We start from the raw sequence: 15948 nt of genomic DNA, 5'->3' as shown, positions 1-15948 counted from the left end.
TAGTGTGTGGCTATTTTAATGACGAGCATGTAGAAACAGCAGACACCATCTAAAACATAGCTCAGCACCCCAGGAGTTCCTTGGTCCTCCTGGCACTCAGTGGGTTACCTTGAGGAAACAACTGTAGCAGTCACATGACAATGGGGGAGCTGGGGATCATGACTGTGGCTATGCAGGCTGGAGAGGCACCTCTGTATCTAGCACGCACATTGCAAGGAGTTGAATAAAGCAATAGAGCTGAGAAGGGCAGAGCGCAGCCCTCACTCAGCCCATCTTCACTGGGCTGACAAGCATGGGCAGGTACTAGAAGACAGTTACAGAGACTAACCCTGCTTCACCCATGTGGACTTCACCCGGGCAAGGAGGGAGACAGACAATAGACCCACTGTGTGTGGGACAGGAGCAGTGCCTGGATGGGATAATGATGGATGTCTCTCTGAGTAGGTGCTTGATCTGGGTTTCTTCAGAGAGGAAGCAGGAGCCCTGCAGTAATTTGGGAGAAAGCATTGCAGGTCCCCACTTGGAGAAATCACTTCTAGACTTCTAAGGGAACCTGGTATTAACTCAGTGAAAAAGAACCAGAAGCCATTGATGGGAGGTGCTTAGAGAAAGGTAAAACCGGGATGTCAGGCGATGTGGTTTATCAGAGACTGGTCAAGGCGGCAGGAAGAATGGTGCATGCCCACTTCTTAAGGCAGAACGAGGATGCTTGTTGAGTGTTCATCCAAACGGCTTTCATTCCTCCTGGAGCGAACCTGTGTTTGTATCCAGCTAAAGTCAAAGGCGCCAGCACATTCCTGGTACTGACCGAGGAAACGATACAGCAAATAGGTCAGCGTGGCTCAGAGGTTTCAAGTGCCTCCAGCCTGGGACAGCAGCACAACCTATGAGGAGAGGCTCAGGCGGGCCATCATGGGGCACACCGAAACATGTGAGCCTGGGGGCTGGTGCTTCCGGGTATTTCTGGTCTCAGCGTGAGAGGTGGGACTCTCAAGGTGACGCAAGTTTATACACATTTGTGTTGGTACAGTCTCTGCCTAAGTGAGCATTTACTTGCGGTCCTTGGAGAGGTCAGCCCTTGCAGGATCCTTTCTCAGCGTCCTCCTCTGCACTTGCCCCCGTCAGGCTTTGCCCACTAGTAGCTGAGCCTGTCCACGCAATTGACATGTAAGTGACCCACCAATGACTCACCTGCTGCCTGGGTGTGAGTTTTGCATGATAGCTGGTTTTTAATGGAGGGAGCGAGATCCGCATCCTACGGTGTTGCTTCTCTCCTTCCCATGTTTTCTATTACCTTCACTGTTTGTCTCTACCCTTCCCGGGTGCCATAACCTGTACCAGGTCCTCCTGAGCTGACGGCGAGTGGTGGCGGCTCTGCTGCTGCCCTTGGCTCTTTTCCCTGCCCCATGGGTTACCCCTACTGACATTCCACTTAGCATGATGAATGCTCTGCCTAGCTAGCCCGGCTGTGATTTCTCCACTTGCACTGTGCTGTAAAGACATACTTGCTCAGATGCTGTGTCCAGCTCTTACTGGCTGACACAGCCTGCCCTGCCTCCTCAGTACATACGAACTCTGCGGAGTTAGCTGAGCATCAGGGTACGTGGGTGGGTTTCTAGACAGTCAACTATTTTTGAAAACCTTAGTGGTGTTATTTTGCTAGGTGATATCGAAAGCAAAATACCATCCACGAAGGGCTTTTCATTTTCTGACACGCTTGGTTAAACCTGTTGAATTTCAGTTTGTTTTCCTTTAGGCGGTATGAGAAGTTTGTATTTCAGGAACCATTTTAAATAATCAATTCGTCATTTAGGTGTTCTGTTCTGTTGCTGTGGCTATAATACTATCCTCGAGTTGAGCTTACTGCTTGCGTATGTGAAGACTCAACACAAATAGTATTTCAAAACTCTGGTTTAAAGTTTTTGGTTCATATAAAAACAACACCAACATTAGTCATAAAGAACACATGAAGATTTTCTCAGAATCTGAGGCAGGATCCTTGGCGAGTATCTTCCTTTATTATGCACCACTGTATTTTTTTGAGACAGGGTTACTCACGGAACCTGGAACTCATCCATTTACTTAGGCCAGCCGGCCAGTGAGCTCTGCCTGTCCACACTCTTCCAGCACTGAGGTTAGGAACTGCTGTGGCCAGCTTTTTTTTTTTTTTTTTAAGATTTATTTATTTATTATATGTAAGTACCCTGTAGCTGTCTTCAGACATCCCAGAAGAGGGCATCAGATCTCATTATGGATGGTTGTGAGCCATCATATGATTGCTGGGATTTAAACTCAGGACCTTCTGAAGAGCACTCAGTGCTCTTAACTGCTGAGCCATCTCTCCTGCCCTGCTTCCAGCTTTTTGTGTAAGTGCTGGGGAACCAAACATGGGGCCATGTGTTCTTTACCGATGGAAGTATTCTCTGGCCCTCATGTTTGCCAGTCATCTTTATCTACTTGTAATTGCTCTCGGATACTTAGGGATAACATTTTCACTAGCCCAGGAGAAAAGATTCAGATTCTGTAGATCTTTGATATAAGCAAGTCATGTAGGCATGTTTTTTTTCTCTTTTATCCTAGATTATCTGTTTGTTACAGGGAGAGGAGCCTCCCTTTAACACCACCTCACCACCATGGGAAGATAAGGCCTGCCTCAGAGGTTAATAGAGATGTTAATACAAGTTTTTATGCTTTTGTTTTGCAAAATAAGGGTCTATAAAAAGGTTCATAACAGGGCTGGAAAGCTGGCTCAGCTGTTAAGAGCACTGGCTGCTCTTCCAGAGGTCCTGAGTTCAAGTCCCAGCAACCACATGGGGCTTACAACCATCTGTAATGAGGTCAGATGCCCTCTTCTGGTGCATCTGAAGACATTGTACTCACATACATTAAATAGATAGATAGATAGATAGATAGATAGATAGATAGATAGATAGATAGATAGATAGATAGATAGATAGATAGATAGATCTTTTTAAAAAGATACATAACAAAAATCATTGACTTGCACCTAATCTAAAAACAAAGCATTACCAATTTAATCACAGTAGTGTTTGTTAGGTGGTAAGGACGGCACAAATGAGAGGCCATGTGTCAAGGGAAAGCTCACTTGGGTGTCTCTGGTTTTAGCACCATCTTTGCCAAGCATTGTCCTTCCGTGTGTTGTGTTCTAATGCTGGGCTTTTCATTTTCTCCTGGGCATTCAGTCCTGTGAGCTGAGGCCCTTCAGGTGCTGGGCTCTCAAGTCCCGCTGGGAATGCTCCCCACAGGTTACTGTGTTAGTTCAGAGTTGCACAGTTATTCTTAACTTGCCTTTTTCTTGCACTGCCGTTAGAAGCACCTTGACTGGTGATGCTAAAGCAGCAGTCAGAATGGTAGCTGGGGCTCCAGTCATGAATTAAATGCAGGTTTCTGCTCTTCTGATGCTGACAGAGTCAAAAGGTCTCCGCACTGCTGCCTCCAAACTTTAGCTTGCCCCTCCCTTCCCCTCCCTGACCCCGGAGGCATCTTGAAAAATGAGGCAATTATTTTGAATGTTGCTATCAAATAAAGCCCATTCCTGGAATTCTCCTCCGTTGGGATTTTTGATGGGGTTTTAATTCTTGTTCATAGTTGAAGCTGTAAGACCTTCTTTTCAGGCCATAAAAAACAGCCGTGTGAAATGCTATAAAGCCCTGGGCGTCTCAGTCTGCTTTGTTTTATAACCTTTGGGACAAGGGTTGGCATTTGTAGGCACTGGCTTCTGCTCTGCAGGGATCTCTAGCTCTGGTTCTTGCCACACAGGTCCCCCACCCACCACCAGGCACAGCACAGTTATTTTCTACTGTGAGACATTTTCCATGTCCTTTACGGAATTTCAGTGAGAGCAGCACACTAAAGCAGACTGTGCAAGCCAGGTGACCTCACCAGGCCGTGTTCAGCCAGGACCCAGGATCCATCACTGTAGGAGACATCTGTAGAAAGCCAGCTCCCACTCACACCAACTGATCAGTCCTATAAAGAGTGAAGTTAGATTAATCGTGCCTTCTGCCCAACTCTGAGATGGTGTAGATCCCCGTGCATCGTGAGAATCCGTTGGTTCTCACGATGACCAAGGTCTTTGCTTCTCGATGATAGAAGTCCCACAGTGCGGCTGCTAGGTTGCATGGCAGTGCCCCATTTAGTCCTTGGACTCCTGGCTCCTCTGTATTCTGTTCCTGGCAGTGCCTTGTTCTCTTAAGCTATGCTCTCCTCATGGCCTGGCATGGTGGGCATATTTTCATGTGCTTGATTCCTGCTCGTGTGTCTCTTGTGGCCAATGGTTTCTTTTTTCACTCACACCCATTTTCTTATTGGATCATGTGCTTTACCGTTGACCTTCATATCCACCCCCTCCTGTGCTGGCTATGTGGTTTTCAGCTGCTTTCTCCCAATACTCACTTTTTAAGCAGGGCCTACAAGAGCAGGTTTATTTCTCAAGTCCAGTTTATCAGCTTTCCCTTTCCTGGCTTTTCTTTGTGGACTATCGAGTCTGACAGTTCAGCCATGGGTCCCCAGCAATTCCTCTTAAGGTTTCATGGTTCTGTGTTTTGCATTAAGTCCCCAACTCATTTAGAAATCACATTTTGGGGAGGGGAGACTGTGCCAAGGTTCTCCCCCTCTCCTGGCTCCCCCTCTGTGTGGAAGGCTGTCCTCCCGCTGGCCACTCCTGCACCATTGTCCACCCAGGCTGCCAGGCTCACTGTTCTGAGCTCTGCTCAGTCCTGTGCTCCACTGTCTGCCCCTTGCTGACCCTGCCCTAGATGTCCTCTACCCCAGAGGGCTGCTTTTGCCTTCCTCCCCTCCCCTTATCCCAGGGGTGAAGTCTGTGTTAATGTCACCTCATGGCCACTCCACAAGCCTGTCATCCCCGTAGATTGGCTGTCCCCACTGTAGGAATCCTCCTGATTCTCTGACTGATAGGTGTTTTGTTTTTTTAATTAGAATTTGCTCATGTGATCATCATGAGACTCAGGGCCTTGTCCATATAAGAGGAAGGAGGACAGTGCCTTACAGCAAGTGGGGGCAAGTCCAGCACCTCGCCAGGCCTCTCTGCTACTTCCCACCAAGCAGACAGCTTAGTTAGGATTACCATTACTGTGATAACACCATGACCAAAAGCAACTTGGGGAGGGAAGGGTTGATCACTGTTCCATCGAGCAGTCCGCCATCAAAAGCAGTGAGGGCAAAGCTCAGACAAGACAGGACCCTGGAGGCAGGAGCTGACGCAGAGGTCACGGAGGAGTGCTGCTCACTCGCTTGCCCCTTGGCTTACTCAGCCAGCTTTCTGGTAGAACCCAAGACCACCAGCCCAGGGGTGATGCCCTGCCCCATCAATCACTAATTAAGAAAATGCCCTGCAGGCTTGCTTAAAGCCTGAACTTAGGGAGGCATTTTCTTAATTGAGGGTTTTTCCTCTCGGATGACTCTAGCTTTTGTCAAGTTGGCATAAAACTGGCCATCATAGAAGGCCTCTTACTGCCCCTTCTAGGGGCTCCAATGGCAGTGTTAGATTGCTCCCCAGTGGGTAACAGTTGTCTCATTTCTCGTGGGAGTGAACCTTGTGACTCCCCCTCGGGCATGTCTCATTCCACCCCTGCCTGGGACTCCAGGCTCAGGACTCCTCTTAAGAGCCTGTCGTGGATGGGATCAGGCTGGGCTCTGCTGGTGTAGACATTGTCCGTGAGTTTTCCTTCTCAGCAGAGAGAACTGCTTTTGTCCGGATTTGTTTTCTTGTCTGATTTTTGTTTTGTTTTCATCTGTGCCCTTTGGTTTAGGCGATTTCCAACTTCTTCCACCCTGAGTCAGGTTAACGAGGCTTAAGGAAATTTCAGAGCTTCTGGGCACCGCCTTGGCTTCTAGGGCACAGCATGCGCTTCCTGATCTGGTTGTTTTCTTTCTCTTATTCCGAAATCTGGGGCTCTTGATGTACATCACAGAGCAGGAAGAAAAGGTGAAGTATGTTTCCTCCATCTTCTGCACATTGCATTTTGGTCATCTTTTGGACTCCTTCCTTGTCCCCTCCCTCTCCCACAGATACCCATCCCCTCCCAGATAGCTCTGCTCCTACTACCTTTTTGATGTATGTGACCCAAAGAATTTTGTTAGGATTGTTTACAGGAACAGAAATGAATTTGTTTACAAGAACATGAATTTCTTACCAATGGCTACACCACTGAAGAAAACACCTCTCCCTCCACCACCTATAGTTAGCTGCCTGTAATTGTTTAGATGGAGGAGACCCCCGTGAGGCCCTCCCCATTTCATGACAGGGGGTTGATGGGTCCTGTCTTGAGCTTGTGATCACAGCCACTGTGAGGTTAAGATACAACAACTGTGCCATGCCTGGAAGCCAGCTTTCTATTCTGTTCCCTACCTGACTCCAGCTCTTACCCTCTTGTCAGTGATGTTCCCTGAGCTTTGTGTGTGTGTATGTGTGTGTATATGTGGTGTGAGTGTGGGTGTGTGGTGTGTGTGTGGTATGTGTGTATATGTGATATGAGTGTGTATGTGTTTAGTTTTTATTGTGGTGTATGGGTGTGTGGTGTGTGGGTGTGGGTGTGTGTATGTTGCTGTGGGGGGTGTATGTATGGTGTGTATGTGTGTAGGTGGTGTGTGTATATGTTGTTGTGTGTGTGGTGTGTGTATATGTGTGTATATATAGTGTATGTGTGGGGTGTGTGTGTGTATGTTGCTGTGTGTGTATGTGTGTGTGTATATGTGTATGTATGTGGTGTGTGTATATGTGTATGTATGTGGTGTGTGTATATGTGTGATGTGTGTATGTGTGTATGTGGTGTGTGTGTGTGTGTATATGTGTATGTATGTGGTGTGTGTATATGTGTATGTATGTGGTGTGTGTATATGTGTGGTGTGTGTATGTGTGTATGTGGTGTGTGTGTGTATATGTGGTGAGTGTGTGTGTGTGTAGTGGGGGGTATGTATGTTGTGTATGTGTGCTTGTGGTGTGTGTGTGTGTGTGTGTGTGTGTGTGTGTGTGTGTGTGTGGATGTGGTATGGTGTGTATATGTGGTATGTGTGTGGATGTGGTATGATGTGTATATGTGGTGTGTGTGTGGATGTGGTATGTGTGTGTGTGTTGAGAGCAATAGAGATGTTTCATCTATGACTAAGCAGTCGTTATTTACTCTTGGTACTTGGAACAGTTATGGATCTCTTGCAGTTACCACCAATCGTTGCAAAAAGAAGCCTCTGTATCCTCTGCCTGCCTCAAGTCTCCGTTGAGCAAACAAGAGCTTTCTGTGAAGTTTCTGTCTCACCACAGGGGCTGGGGTTCTCAGAGGTGTCTTTTCCCTGTCCTGTTAACTTACCTACACTTATTTACTGTCTCTGCAGTATTATGGCCCAGCCTCTGGCCATAACTTGTCGGAATGAACAACTGCATCTCTGTTTCCTGAGATTACCCCTTTGTTGCTAAGGGTGCCTGCCCCCTACAGAGTTCCCACACTTGATACTTCACCAAACCCCCACTTTCTCCAAAACCTTTCCATGGTGGTTTGGGCTGGTGAGATGACTCAGTACATAAAGGTGCTTGCTGCACAAGCCTGAAGACCTCAGTTTATTTCTGGAGTTCCCATAAAGGTGGAAGGAGAAAGCCAACTCTGTAAAATTATCTTCTGACACCACACACACAACACACACACACACAATAAAAACTAAAATGTTCCACAGTGAGAACACTGCGTCGTACAATGCAGAGCTGTGTAAAGTGTGTGCCCAGATACTATTATGTCATCTATACATACTTCTGTATGTATCTCTAACAGATAACTACTGTTTCTACACCCATAACTGTTAGCAAAAGTTCCTTAGCATAGCCAGCTGTCTGAACATTTAGAGTCCTCAATTGCAAAATCTATCTGATTCATTTTGAGTTCTTATGGTACCCAGCTCTGCTTTCAACATAATAGATACTCTGAAAGTATATCTTAAGATAATGAATTAATACAGAGTGATAATGCCTTTATAGCTCCTTGGAAAACTTTCACGTTTAAGTTTTTTTTTTAATTTTTATATGTGTGGGTGTTTTGCCAGCATGTACATATGTGTGTATATACTTGTATGTATGTATGTATGTATGTATGTATGTATGTAATGTATGTATGTATGTATGTATGTATGTGTGTATGTGTGTATGTGTGTATGTGTGTCTATGCACCGTGTGCATGTAGAACCCATGGAGGCCACAGAGGGTATCATATCCCCATGGGACTGGAGTTCCAGGCAGTTTTGAGCCTCCATGTGGGTGGATGGAAATCAAACCTGGGTCCTCTGAAGATCAGCCAGTGCTTATAACCACTGAGCAATCTCTCAAATCCCTTGAATAAAGGATTCTATGTAGAAACTCCATCAGTGTTTAACACTGTATTTACTGGAGGGTTGGGGTGGGGTAGGGAATGAGAATAAAATTACTAACAAGTGTCATCAAATCTGTATGTATTTTATGCAAGTGTTTTATGAGATCTATATACTTCTTAGCATAGTCACCATTTTCCTAAAAACGAGGAATTCACTTTATCGATATTGATAGGGCAAATTTTGTTGACGAAGCAGTGTTTGTTTCAAAATTTGCAAATGTTTTTTCTCTTAACTGCAACTTATCAGAAATAATCTGGAAGATGAAGACCTTGAGTTTTTTAATGATTGGTCAATGAAATGGGAGTTGTGTGTGTCAACGGAATCGTGTTAGATTGAATTGTATTAGATTTAAGCTACTACACACATTTTGCTCTCATGTGATGTGCTGGGGGGATGCGCAGAAGTATGGATGAAGCACTTGGGGGTCTTATTGTGTGAGGTCACTCTGTCACCCATTCATAGTTGTATTAGGACAGAGGCTAGATGGCACATGTTCTCTTAGTGGTTAGGACATGGCTATTGACAGCAGGCCCTTATGGCCCTTGTCCTGGCCCGTTAGTGGCCTTTACTCTCCAGTGTAGAGCATGAGGTTCCTGGACACTACCCTAGGCTTCCTTTGTGGTGACCCCTTTCTTACTTCCAGTGTCCCTCCACATCAGACAGCTATGTCAGGGGTCCTTTGGTGGCCCAGAACATGCTGAGAGAAGGTGAAAGAGACTGGGAATATTTATTCCTTCTCAGATGGCAGGCTCCTTACAGTTTTTGTTGTTTTGATTGCAGTGATGTGGTGGTCAGTACAGAAAGACTCTGTACCTCATTTTGCTAGGATCACACACTAAACATTGTTTCTTGCTGTCTTTCAGACAAAAGAGGTCTCCGCCAGTCAAGAAGCCCTCAAAAGTGTTTTACCATGGATATAGAAGATGAAGAGAATATGAGTAAGATCTAGGCCTATCACATAGTGTCAAATAGTTCACATCCAATTAAAATTTTAGTGCTTTTGTAAATTTGTTGATAAGAGCGGTTTGATATTTCCTAAGATGTGGGCTGTTTGCAGTGGTGGGTTTCTATATACCAGGCTTCAATATTTACTGTGGATATTTTCCTTACAGCCACCTATCTAGAGTTTTCATCCCTCATTATCATCATGGGACCATCATTTTTATTCCAGAAACATGCCTCTAGGTACCTGTCTCATACTGCTGTGTGGCCTCATGTGAAGTTGTGGTTCTTGTAATAAAGCTCTGAACATGTGCCAGGATAAACTCAAGAAAACCTTTTTTGATTGACTCACATTCCTGGTCTCTGGGATAACAGTTCGTAAAGCTCCCTTCAGACACAGTCGCTGCTCCTGCCTCGGAGGGAAGGGAGTCCGCATGATCTTTGTCTCTGAAGACTGGGCCGTGATTGGTGCTAGTGTCTCCAGTGTCTTCCATGGGGCTGTGGGTATGGGGCCGACACCTCCTCTCTTGGCATTGTTCTCTGGGAGTCCCCAGTCACTACTGCCCACCCTCAGTCCCAGAAAGGAGCGGGTCTAAATGGGAAGTTGTCTGGAAGCAGGCACTTTTCCAGCTCAGGTGCTTTGTCTGAAGGAAGAACTGCAGCTGCACAGCAAAACTGCATTTTCCCGAGGGTGGGATGATGGTGAGACCCAGGCTCAGCTCGCTTCCCGTGACTCAGCCTAGTGGCAGGGGCTCTACAGTTCCTGGACACCCAGAACCTAACAGCGCTGCGTAAGGCCAGTCTGTGCCCCACTGCCATGCTGGATCTGGGGTAGGCTGTGCAGCAGACATCCACTCTGAGAATGGCTGCCGGCTGGCATGAGGCAGCAGTCCAGTGCCATGTTCAGTAGTGTAGCTGGCATGCTTTTGCCTCTGCTAATGTGGGCACTGCTCGGAGCTCACTGGTTGCTTCTCCTCAGTTCTGCTATTGAGATGTTTTAAGCTGTGGAATTTTGCTGGCAGATCCACCCATCACTCTCAGCTTTGCCAGGTTTTAAATCTGCATTTCAAATAGTATTGCCGGTGCTGTGCCAAGCCAGTACAGCCCCTGGGGAGGGTGTGGAGGTGTCCGTACAACTACCTGCTGGCAGGAACTGTGGGTTTTGTCTCCAGCTGTGGCTATCACCATTGAGCCTTGGGTAATTTACTAAGGCAGTATCCTCCCAGAGAATATTCCTGTAACAATAAATGTTGGGGTCTAGTGCAAACCTAAAAAATGTCAACTCTGCGCATCTCTTGTGGTTTTAAAAGCAGTTAAAGTTGCACTGTGATTCACTTCCCATTCTGAATGCAGCCATGAGGGACACGGAGAGAGCGTCTGCTTCAGCTAACCATGGGCTCTGTCTCTAATTGGAGTATTTTATTTTTGTTTCCCCAGGAGCTTTTTTTTTTTTTTAAATAGCACATGATCGGTACCTTTATTTCTGAAGTAAGAGTTGAGAATGATTTCTGCTTTCACAGAAAGTGTATTTTTCTCATAATCTTGACTGTTAACTTAGTTCTGAGGGCATTTGGCTGTTTGACATCACTAATGTTTGGCTAAATGCGTGTCCGAGTGCCACGTCGATAATGTGCATTTCTATGCTGATAACTCTGTTTACTGAGAAACTTGAACTGTGAGCAGATGTAGCGTGTGATGCTCTCCCCGTTATTAACCTCTGTCCATCTCTGCTCTACCCTCTCACCTTTTGTTCCCTGAGTACCGAAAGGAGTAACCTACCGGTCTTTTGCTGGAGGATGTTATAAATGAAAATTTAGTGCCCATTCCATTAGCTTTGTCAGCTGGGAGAAGTGGTGTGTGTGTCAGGAGTCTTCTGGGAAGGGGCGTCTACTGAGAGACCCCTCCCCACCTCACACACGAGGTTTTCCATGGACTATGTCTTGGTAGTCTTTGCTGTGTCAGCTGAACCAGACTGGCAACAACAACCAAGATGTTCATCACATTAACCCTGCCCGCGGGCTCACTGTGGAACATTTGCAGTGTTTTCAGATTATTTGACACAGAAAATCCACTGGTGTGTTGCATAGTAGAAACAGACCCCCGAAGCCACCCTGTTTAGGAATATTTCCATCAGTTAAGATATACTTTGGATAAATCCAAACACTGCACAGACCCAGTGCACAGGACTGTAAAACTGAAGGATAAAGGGGAATTATTCTTTTTTTCAGAAGGCTTAAGAAACCAGGAAGAACCGAACCTGCCCCATGTAGAAAGAACAGTCATTTGCTTGGCGGGAGGTTGCAACAAGGCCATGGCCCTGGTAGTGTAGTTAATTCTCTAACTCTCAGCCCCTCTGAGTGGTAAAAGAACAGGGGTTTACTACCATGCCTGACAGTTATTTCCCTTAAATATCAAAATCATCTTTTATTTTGCCATGTAAAGTACATATGAAAGGTATGGTCACCAAGTTATTCTGGAAGCCTACGAGCTGTTTTTAGGAAGACAGGTTTGCTGGCATGTTGTGAGATTTGGGACCACAGCTTGCCTGCTGCTCCAGCTGTGTCCTGATCTTACTTTTTTTTTTTTTTAAGCATAAAATTTAGCAAAGATTCTAAAACAAATAGTGCAAAAATATAATGAAAAATCTTCAACAGATACATTATTCTTCAAAAACAAATTCCATAAAGTCATATAATACTTTATTATGTAAGCAGTTTTCTATGATCGATTCATAAACTAAACCAAATAACCACATGTTGATCAGATGTTTGGACCCTCAGTTGGGAATACATATCTCTAAATGGCACCTCCTCTCCTGAGAAGTGCTTTAGTTTAAAAACTGATGTCTGTTAAGACCAGTAGCCTTGTGAAGGAAATGCCTGTGTGCTGGTGGACTCAGAAGCCACTTCATCAGACTTAGTGTGAGTCTTTTGGATTAGCTTAACATGTAACATCATGATAAGCTAGAAGGATTTAGGATGTCTATGGCAGAGAAAATAGTTTAAAATGCTTACCTTCTAGTATAGAAGAAATTGATAAACTAAGTAGAAGAGGCAATAGGTCCATTAATTAAAAAAAAAAAGTTTCAAAGTGCATTCTAGCCCCGAGCAGTTACATCCTTGGTCAATGTATAGTTCCTCACGTTTGCATCGAGGAGAGAAATGCACACACACACACATCACTTACCCAGCTACAAAGAGATAAAGGAATCTATAAATTTTGCATTTACAAGATCCTGCAACGAAGGCGTTGTAAGTTACTCTTTCTGGGCACCACAGGTTCCAGCAGCACTGATATTAAAGAAAACCGCAATCTGGACAACATGCCCCCCAAGGACAGCAGCACACCTGGGCCTGGCGAGGGTATTCCGCTCTCCAACGGGGGTGGTGGTAGCACCAGCAGGAAGCGGCCCCTGGAGGAGGGCAGCAATGGTCACTCCAAGTACCGCCTGAAGAAGCGAAGGAAAACACCAGGGCCTGTTCTGCCCAAGAACGCCCTGATGCAGCTGAACGAGATCAAACCTGGCTTACAGTACATGCTGCTGTCCCAGACAGGACCCGTGCATGCACCTCTGTTTGTCATGTCTGTGGAGGTAAACGGGCAGGTTTTTGAGGGCTCTGGCCCTACAAAGAAAAAGGCAAAACTCCATGCTGCTGAGAAGGCCCTGAGGTCTTTTGTCCAGTTTCCCAACGCCTCCGAGGCCCACCTAGCCATGGGAAGGACCCTCTCTGTGAACACAGACTTCACGTCTGACCAGGCTGACTTCCCTGACACACTCTTCAATGGCTTCGAGACTCCAGACAAGTCAGAGCCACCCTTCTACGTAGGCTCCAACGGGGATGACTCGTTCAGCTCAAGTGGAGATGTCAGCCTATCGGCCTCCCCAGTGCCTGCCAGCCTTACCCAGCCTCCTCTGCCCATCCCACCACCATTCCCACCCCCAAGTGGGAAGAATCCCGTGATGATCTTGAATGAGCTACGCCCAGGGCTGAAGTATGACTTCCTCTCTGAGAGTGGGGAGAGCCACGCCAAGAGCTTCGTCATGTCCGTGGTGGTAGATGGCCAGTTCTTTGAGGGCTCAGGAAGAAACAAGAAGCTTGCCAAGGCCCGGGCTGCACAGTCTGCCTTGGCTACTGTCTTCAATTTGCACTTGGACCAAACACCATCTCGCCAGCCTGTCCTCAGTGAGGGTCTTCAGTTGCATTTGCCACAGGTGAGGAAAAATATGTGCTTGCAGATGAGTGGCCACTGCCCTTGATAACATTTCTAAGCAGCCTTTAGTCTTCACTATTGCTTTTGACTTTTTATGTTACTGAGCCCTCAAAAGGAGCAGTTGCAAGTAAGTCTAGCTATGGAGTAACTTTGCCTCCGTTTCCAGGGTCACTTGGTCACTGAGAATCTGATTTAATCTCCTGATACTGGCTAGGGTCATGATAACACAGAGCAGGGATACCTCAGAGCCCTCACCAGGACAGCCACAATCCCCTTTCCATTGAATTATGTCCCCCTCCCCAGAGAGACCCTCATCCCACATCAAGCCTTTATTGGGAAAGGGCAGGGGGCCCAAATGCTGGAGTTTTGTCCTCTGTTCAGTGGAGCGTCATTGCACAGGGAACTCATGCCCAGAATAAGGGCTGCTGGCCAGTTAAGGTCAGGTGATAAAGCACTACCCCTAGAGAAGTAGGGAGCTGCTGGCAGGGCAGGGGGTGTGGCAGGGAGGAGCTCTTTCAGAAACACTTTAGAACCTGTCAGTTGCTAGGCATCTCTGTATGTCAAATTTCCCATGTGGCACCTCTGTGGGCTTCTCCCTGCTCCAAGTGGATGTGGACAGCCACTCAAGTTTATGCCCCTTACAGAAAACTCACAGTAAAGAAAGGGGAATTTAAGGTAGGTCAGGATGGGTCTCTGAAAGAGGAAGAAGGAAGAAAAGCCAGGTCCCAGATCATTGGCTGTGTCTTGGTTCTTGGAATCCTGATTTCACAAATTTGCTTCTTAGTCTTTTCTTAGACCCTTTCTGTCAACATGTTCTTTAGTGTGGAAGCAGTTGACCAGAACTAATGAATTACCAAGTTAGAAAATGTGATGGATAGGAAGACCATTCTCCAGGGTCTCAGAGGAGGGACCCTTTCTCTCTGGCCTGTGTTACAGCTAGAGTTGGGATCACCATAGTTCTTGGTTTTAATTTACTGTTTTCTTTTTAAGGCAAGGTTTCATTATAAACCCTGTCTGGCCTGAAACTTGTTATGTAGACCAGGCTGGCCTTGAACTCACAGAGATCCATCTGCCTCTACCTCCCAAGTGCTGGCATTAAATCCAAATCTAGGTTTGAAAAGACTTGTTCTGCTTTGCTTAAAGCAGTCAAGTACAGCTCAGTGTAAAGGAGTGGACCTGGTGTTTTACTGATTGGAAGCAAGCAAGTACTTGTCTCCAGTGAGTCCCTTGTTAACATCCCTCCTTACAAGTCGCTGGTACTAAATCCCAAGTGACTTGATTTCCAGGTGTAGATTTGCTAAAATCTTTTGACCTCAGTTCAACATACTGTCTGATGTGACTTGTCTTCCCTTAATGTTGACAATGATTGCCAGATCACTGTAACTAACTATTTCAGATGCCACAAATCCCATAGAGGGATAATGGACAGATGATCTGAGGCAAGTGGCTGCAGAGTGCTTTCTGTCTTGTTTTGTTTTGTTGGTTGGTTTTGAGACAGGGTAATGTCATTATGTAGCCCTGATGGTACTGGAACTCTCTATGTAGAGCAGGCTGACCTGAAATTTACAGAGATCTGCTGCCTCAGGCAGTGCTGAGATTAAAGCCACCACACCCAGCTAGCCCTGCCTTCTTGAGTGGCTACTCAAGAGCCATACCTCAGTGGCTTTGGATGGAAGGGCTGAGCTCCTGACCAGGGGAGGAGGCAGGTGGCATTTGTCAGGATCTAGTCGTGGTGAGGTAGGTTGGGCACCTCTCTGCCTCTTTATGCTGCTTACCTCTGGGTCTTGAGATGTCAAACATCAATTTCTGTCAGATCTCTGGGAACGGTATCCCCACACCTCCACTGAGGCACAACCCACATGGCCCCTTTTAGAGCCCCAGGGTAGCTCAGAAATTATGAACTACAGAAGATGAAACCAGTAAGCTCTTCTCTGAGGGGACTTCCAGGACCAATCCCAGTGGCTAGATGGCAGAGGTAGAGGTGGAAGGATCACGTCCTATATTCCAGGAAGGATGTAAGTTCTTGCTTTTTCCCTGAAATATTTCTTAAAGGGCTTGGGCCAAGCATCCGTGGCTTGAGAGCGATCTGCCTTCCTGAAGATTCAAGGGTGGGGTAGGGCTAACTCAGATAGTGTTGGCCATACCCCAGCAGTGATACTCTGCTCTAGCAGGCATGCCACGGTAGTACAGCCAAGCATCAGTATAAAGCAGGCCCTCACCCTTGTTCATGTTGTTGAAGGTAAGTGGTTGGGATGTAGGATATTTTATTTTATTGTCTGTTTGTTTACTCATTTACTTATTTGAGACAAGGTGTCCCTATATAGCTCTGGCTGCCTTGGAACTCACAATATAGACCAGATTGAACATGAGTTCACAAAGATCCATCTGCCTGTCTGCCTC

The 15948-nt window shown here is 46.3% G+C and overlaps 1 protein-coding gene across 9 annotated transcripts in view; it reads left to right on the top strand.

The window, feature by feature from the left end:
• The window catches only part of Adarb1 (adenosine deaminase, RNA-specific, B1), a 127566-nt gene that overhangs the window by 83095 nt on the left and 28523 nt on the right, over positions 1 to 15948 (top strand). For 5 of the 9 annotated variants that reach the window (NM_130895.3, NM_001024837.2, XM_030244823.1 and 2 more), the window contains 2 exons: positions 9258 to 9332; positions 12615 to 13549. In NM_130895.3, coding sequence (NP_570965.2) covers positions 9305 to 9332; positions 12615 to 13549 — 963 coding nt within the window. In that variant the 5' untranslated portion in view covers positions 9258 to 9304. Of the gene's footprint in view, positions 1 to 9257; positions 9333 to 9506; positions 9580 to 12567; positions 13550 to 15948 lie in introns of all 9 variants that reach the window. The other 4 variants (XM_006513064.2, NM_001024838.2, NR_021486.1 and 1 more) reach the window with 2 other exon arrangements.

Source organism: Mus musculus, chromosome 10, assembly GCF_000001635.26.
Source record: "Mus musculus strain C57BL/6J chromosome 10, GRCm38.p6 C57BL/6J".
Taxonomy (NCBI): Eukaryota; Metazoa; Chordata; class Mammalia; order Rodentia; family Muridae; genus Mus; species Mus musculus.
Note: the sequence above shows the minus strand (reverse complement) of the source record. Positions and strands in the feature narration are given on the sequence as shown.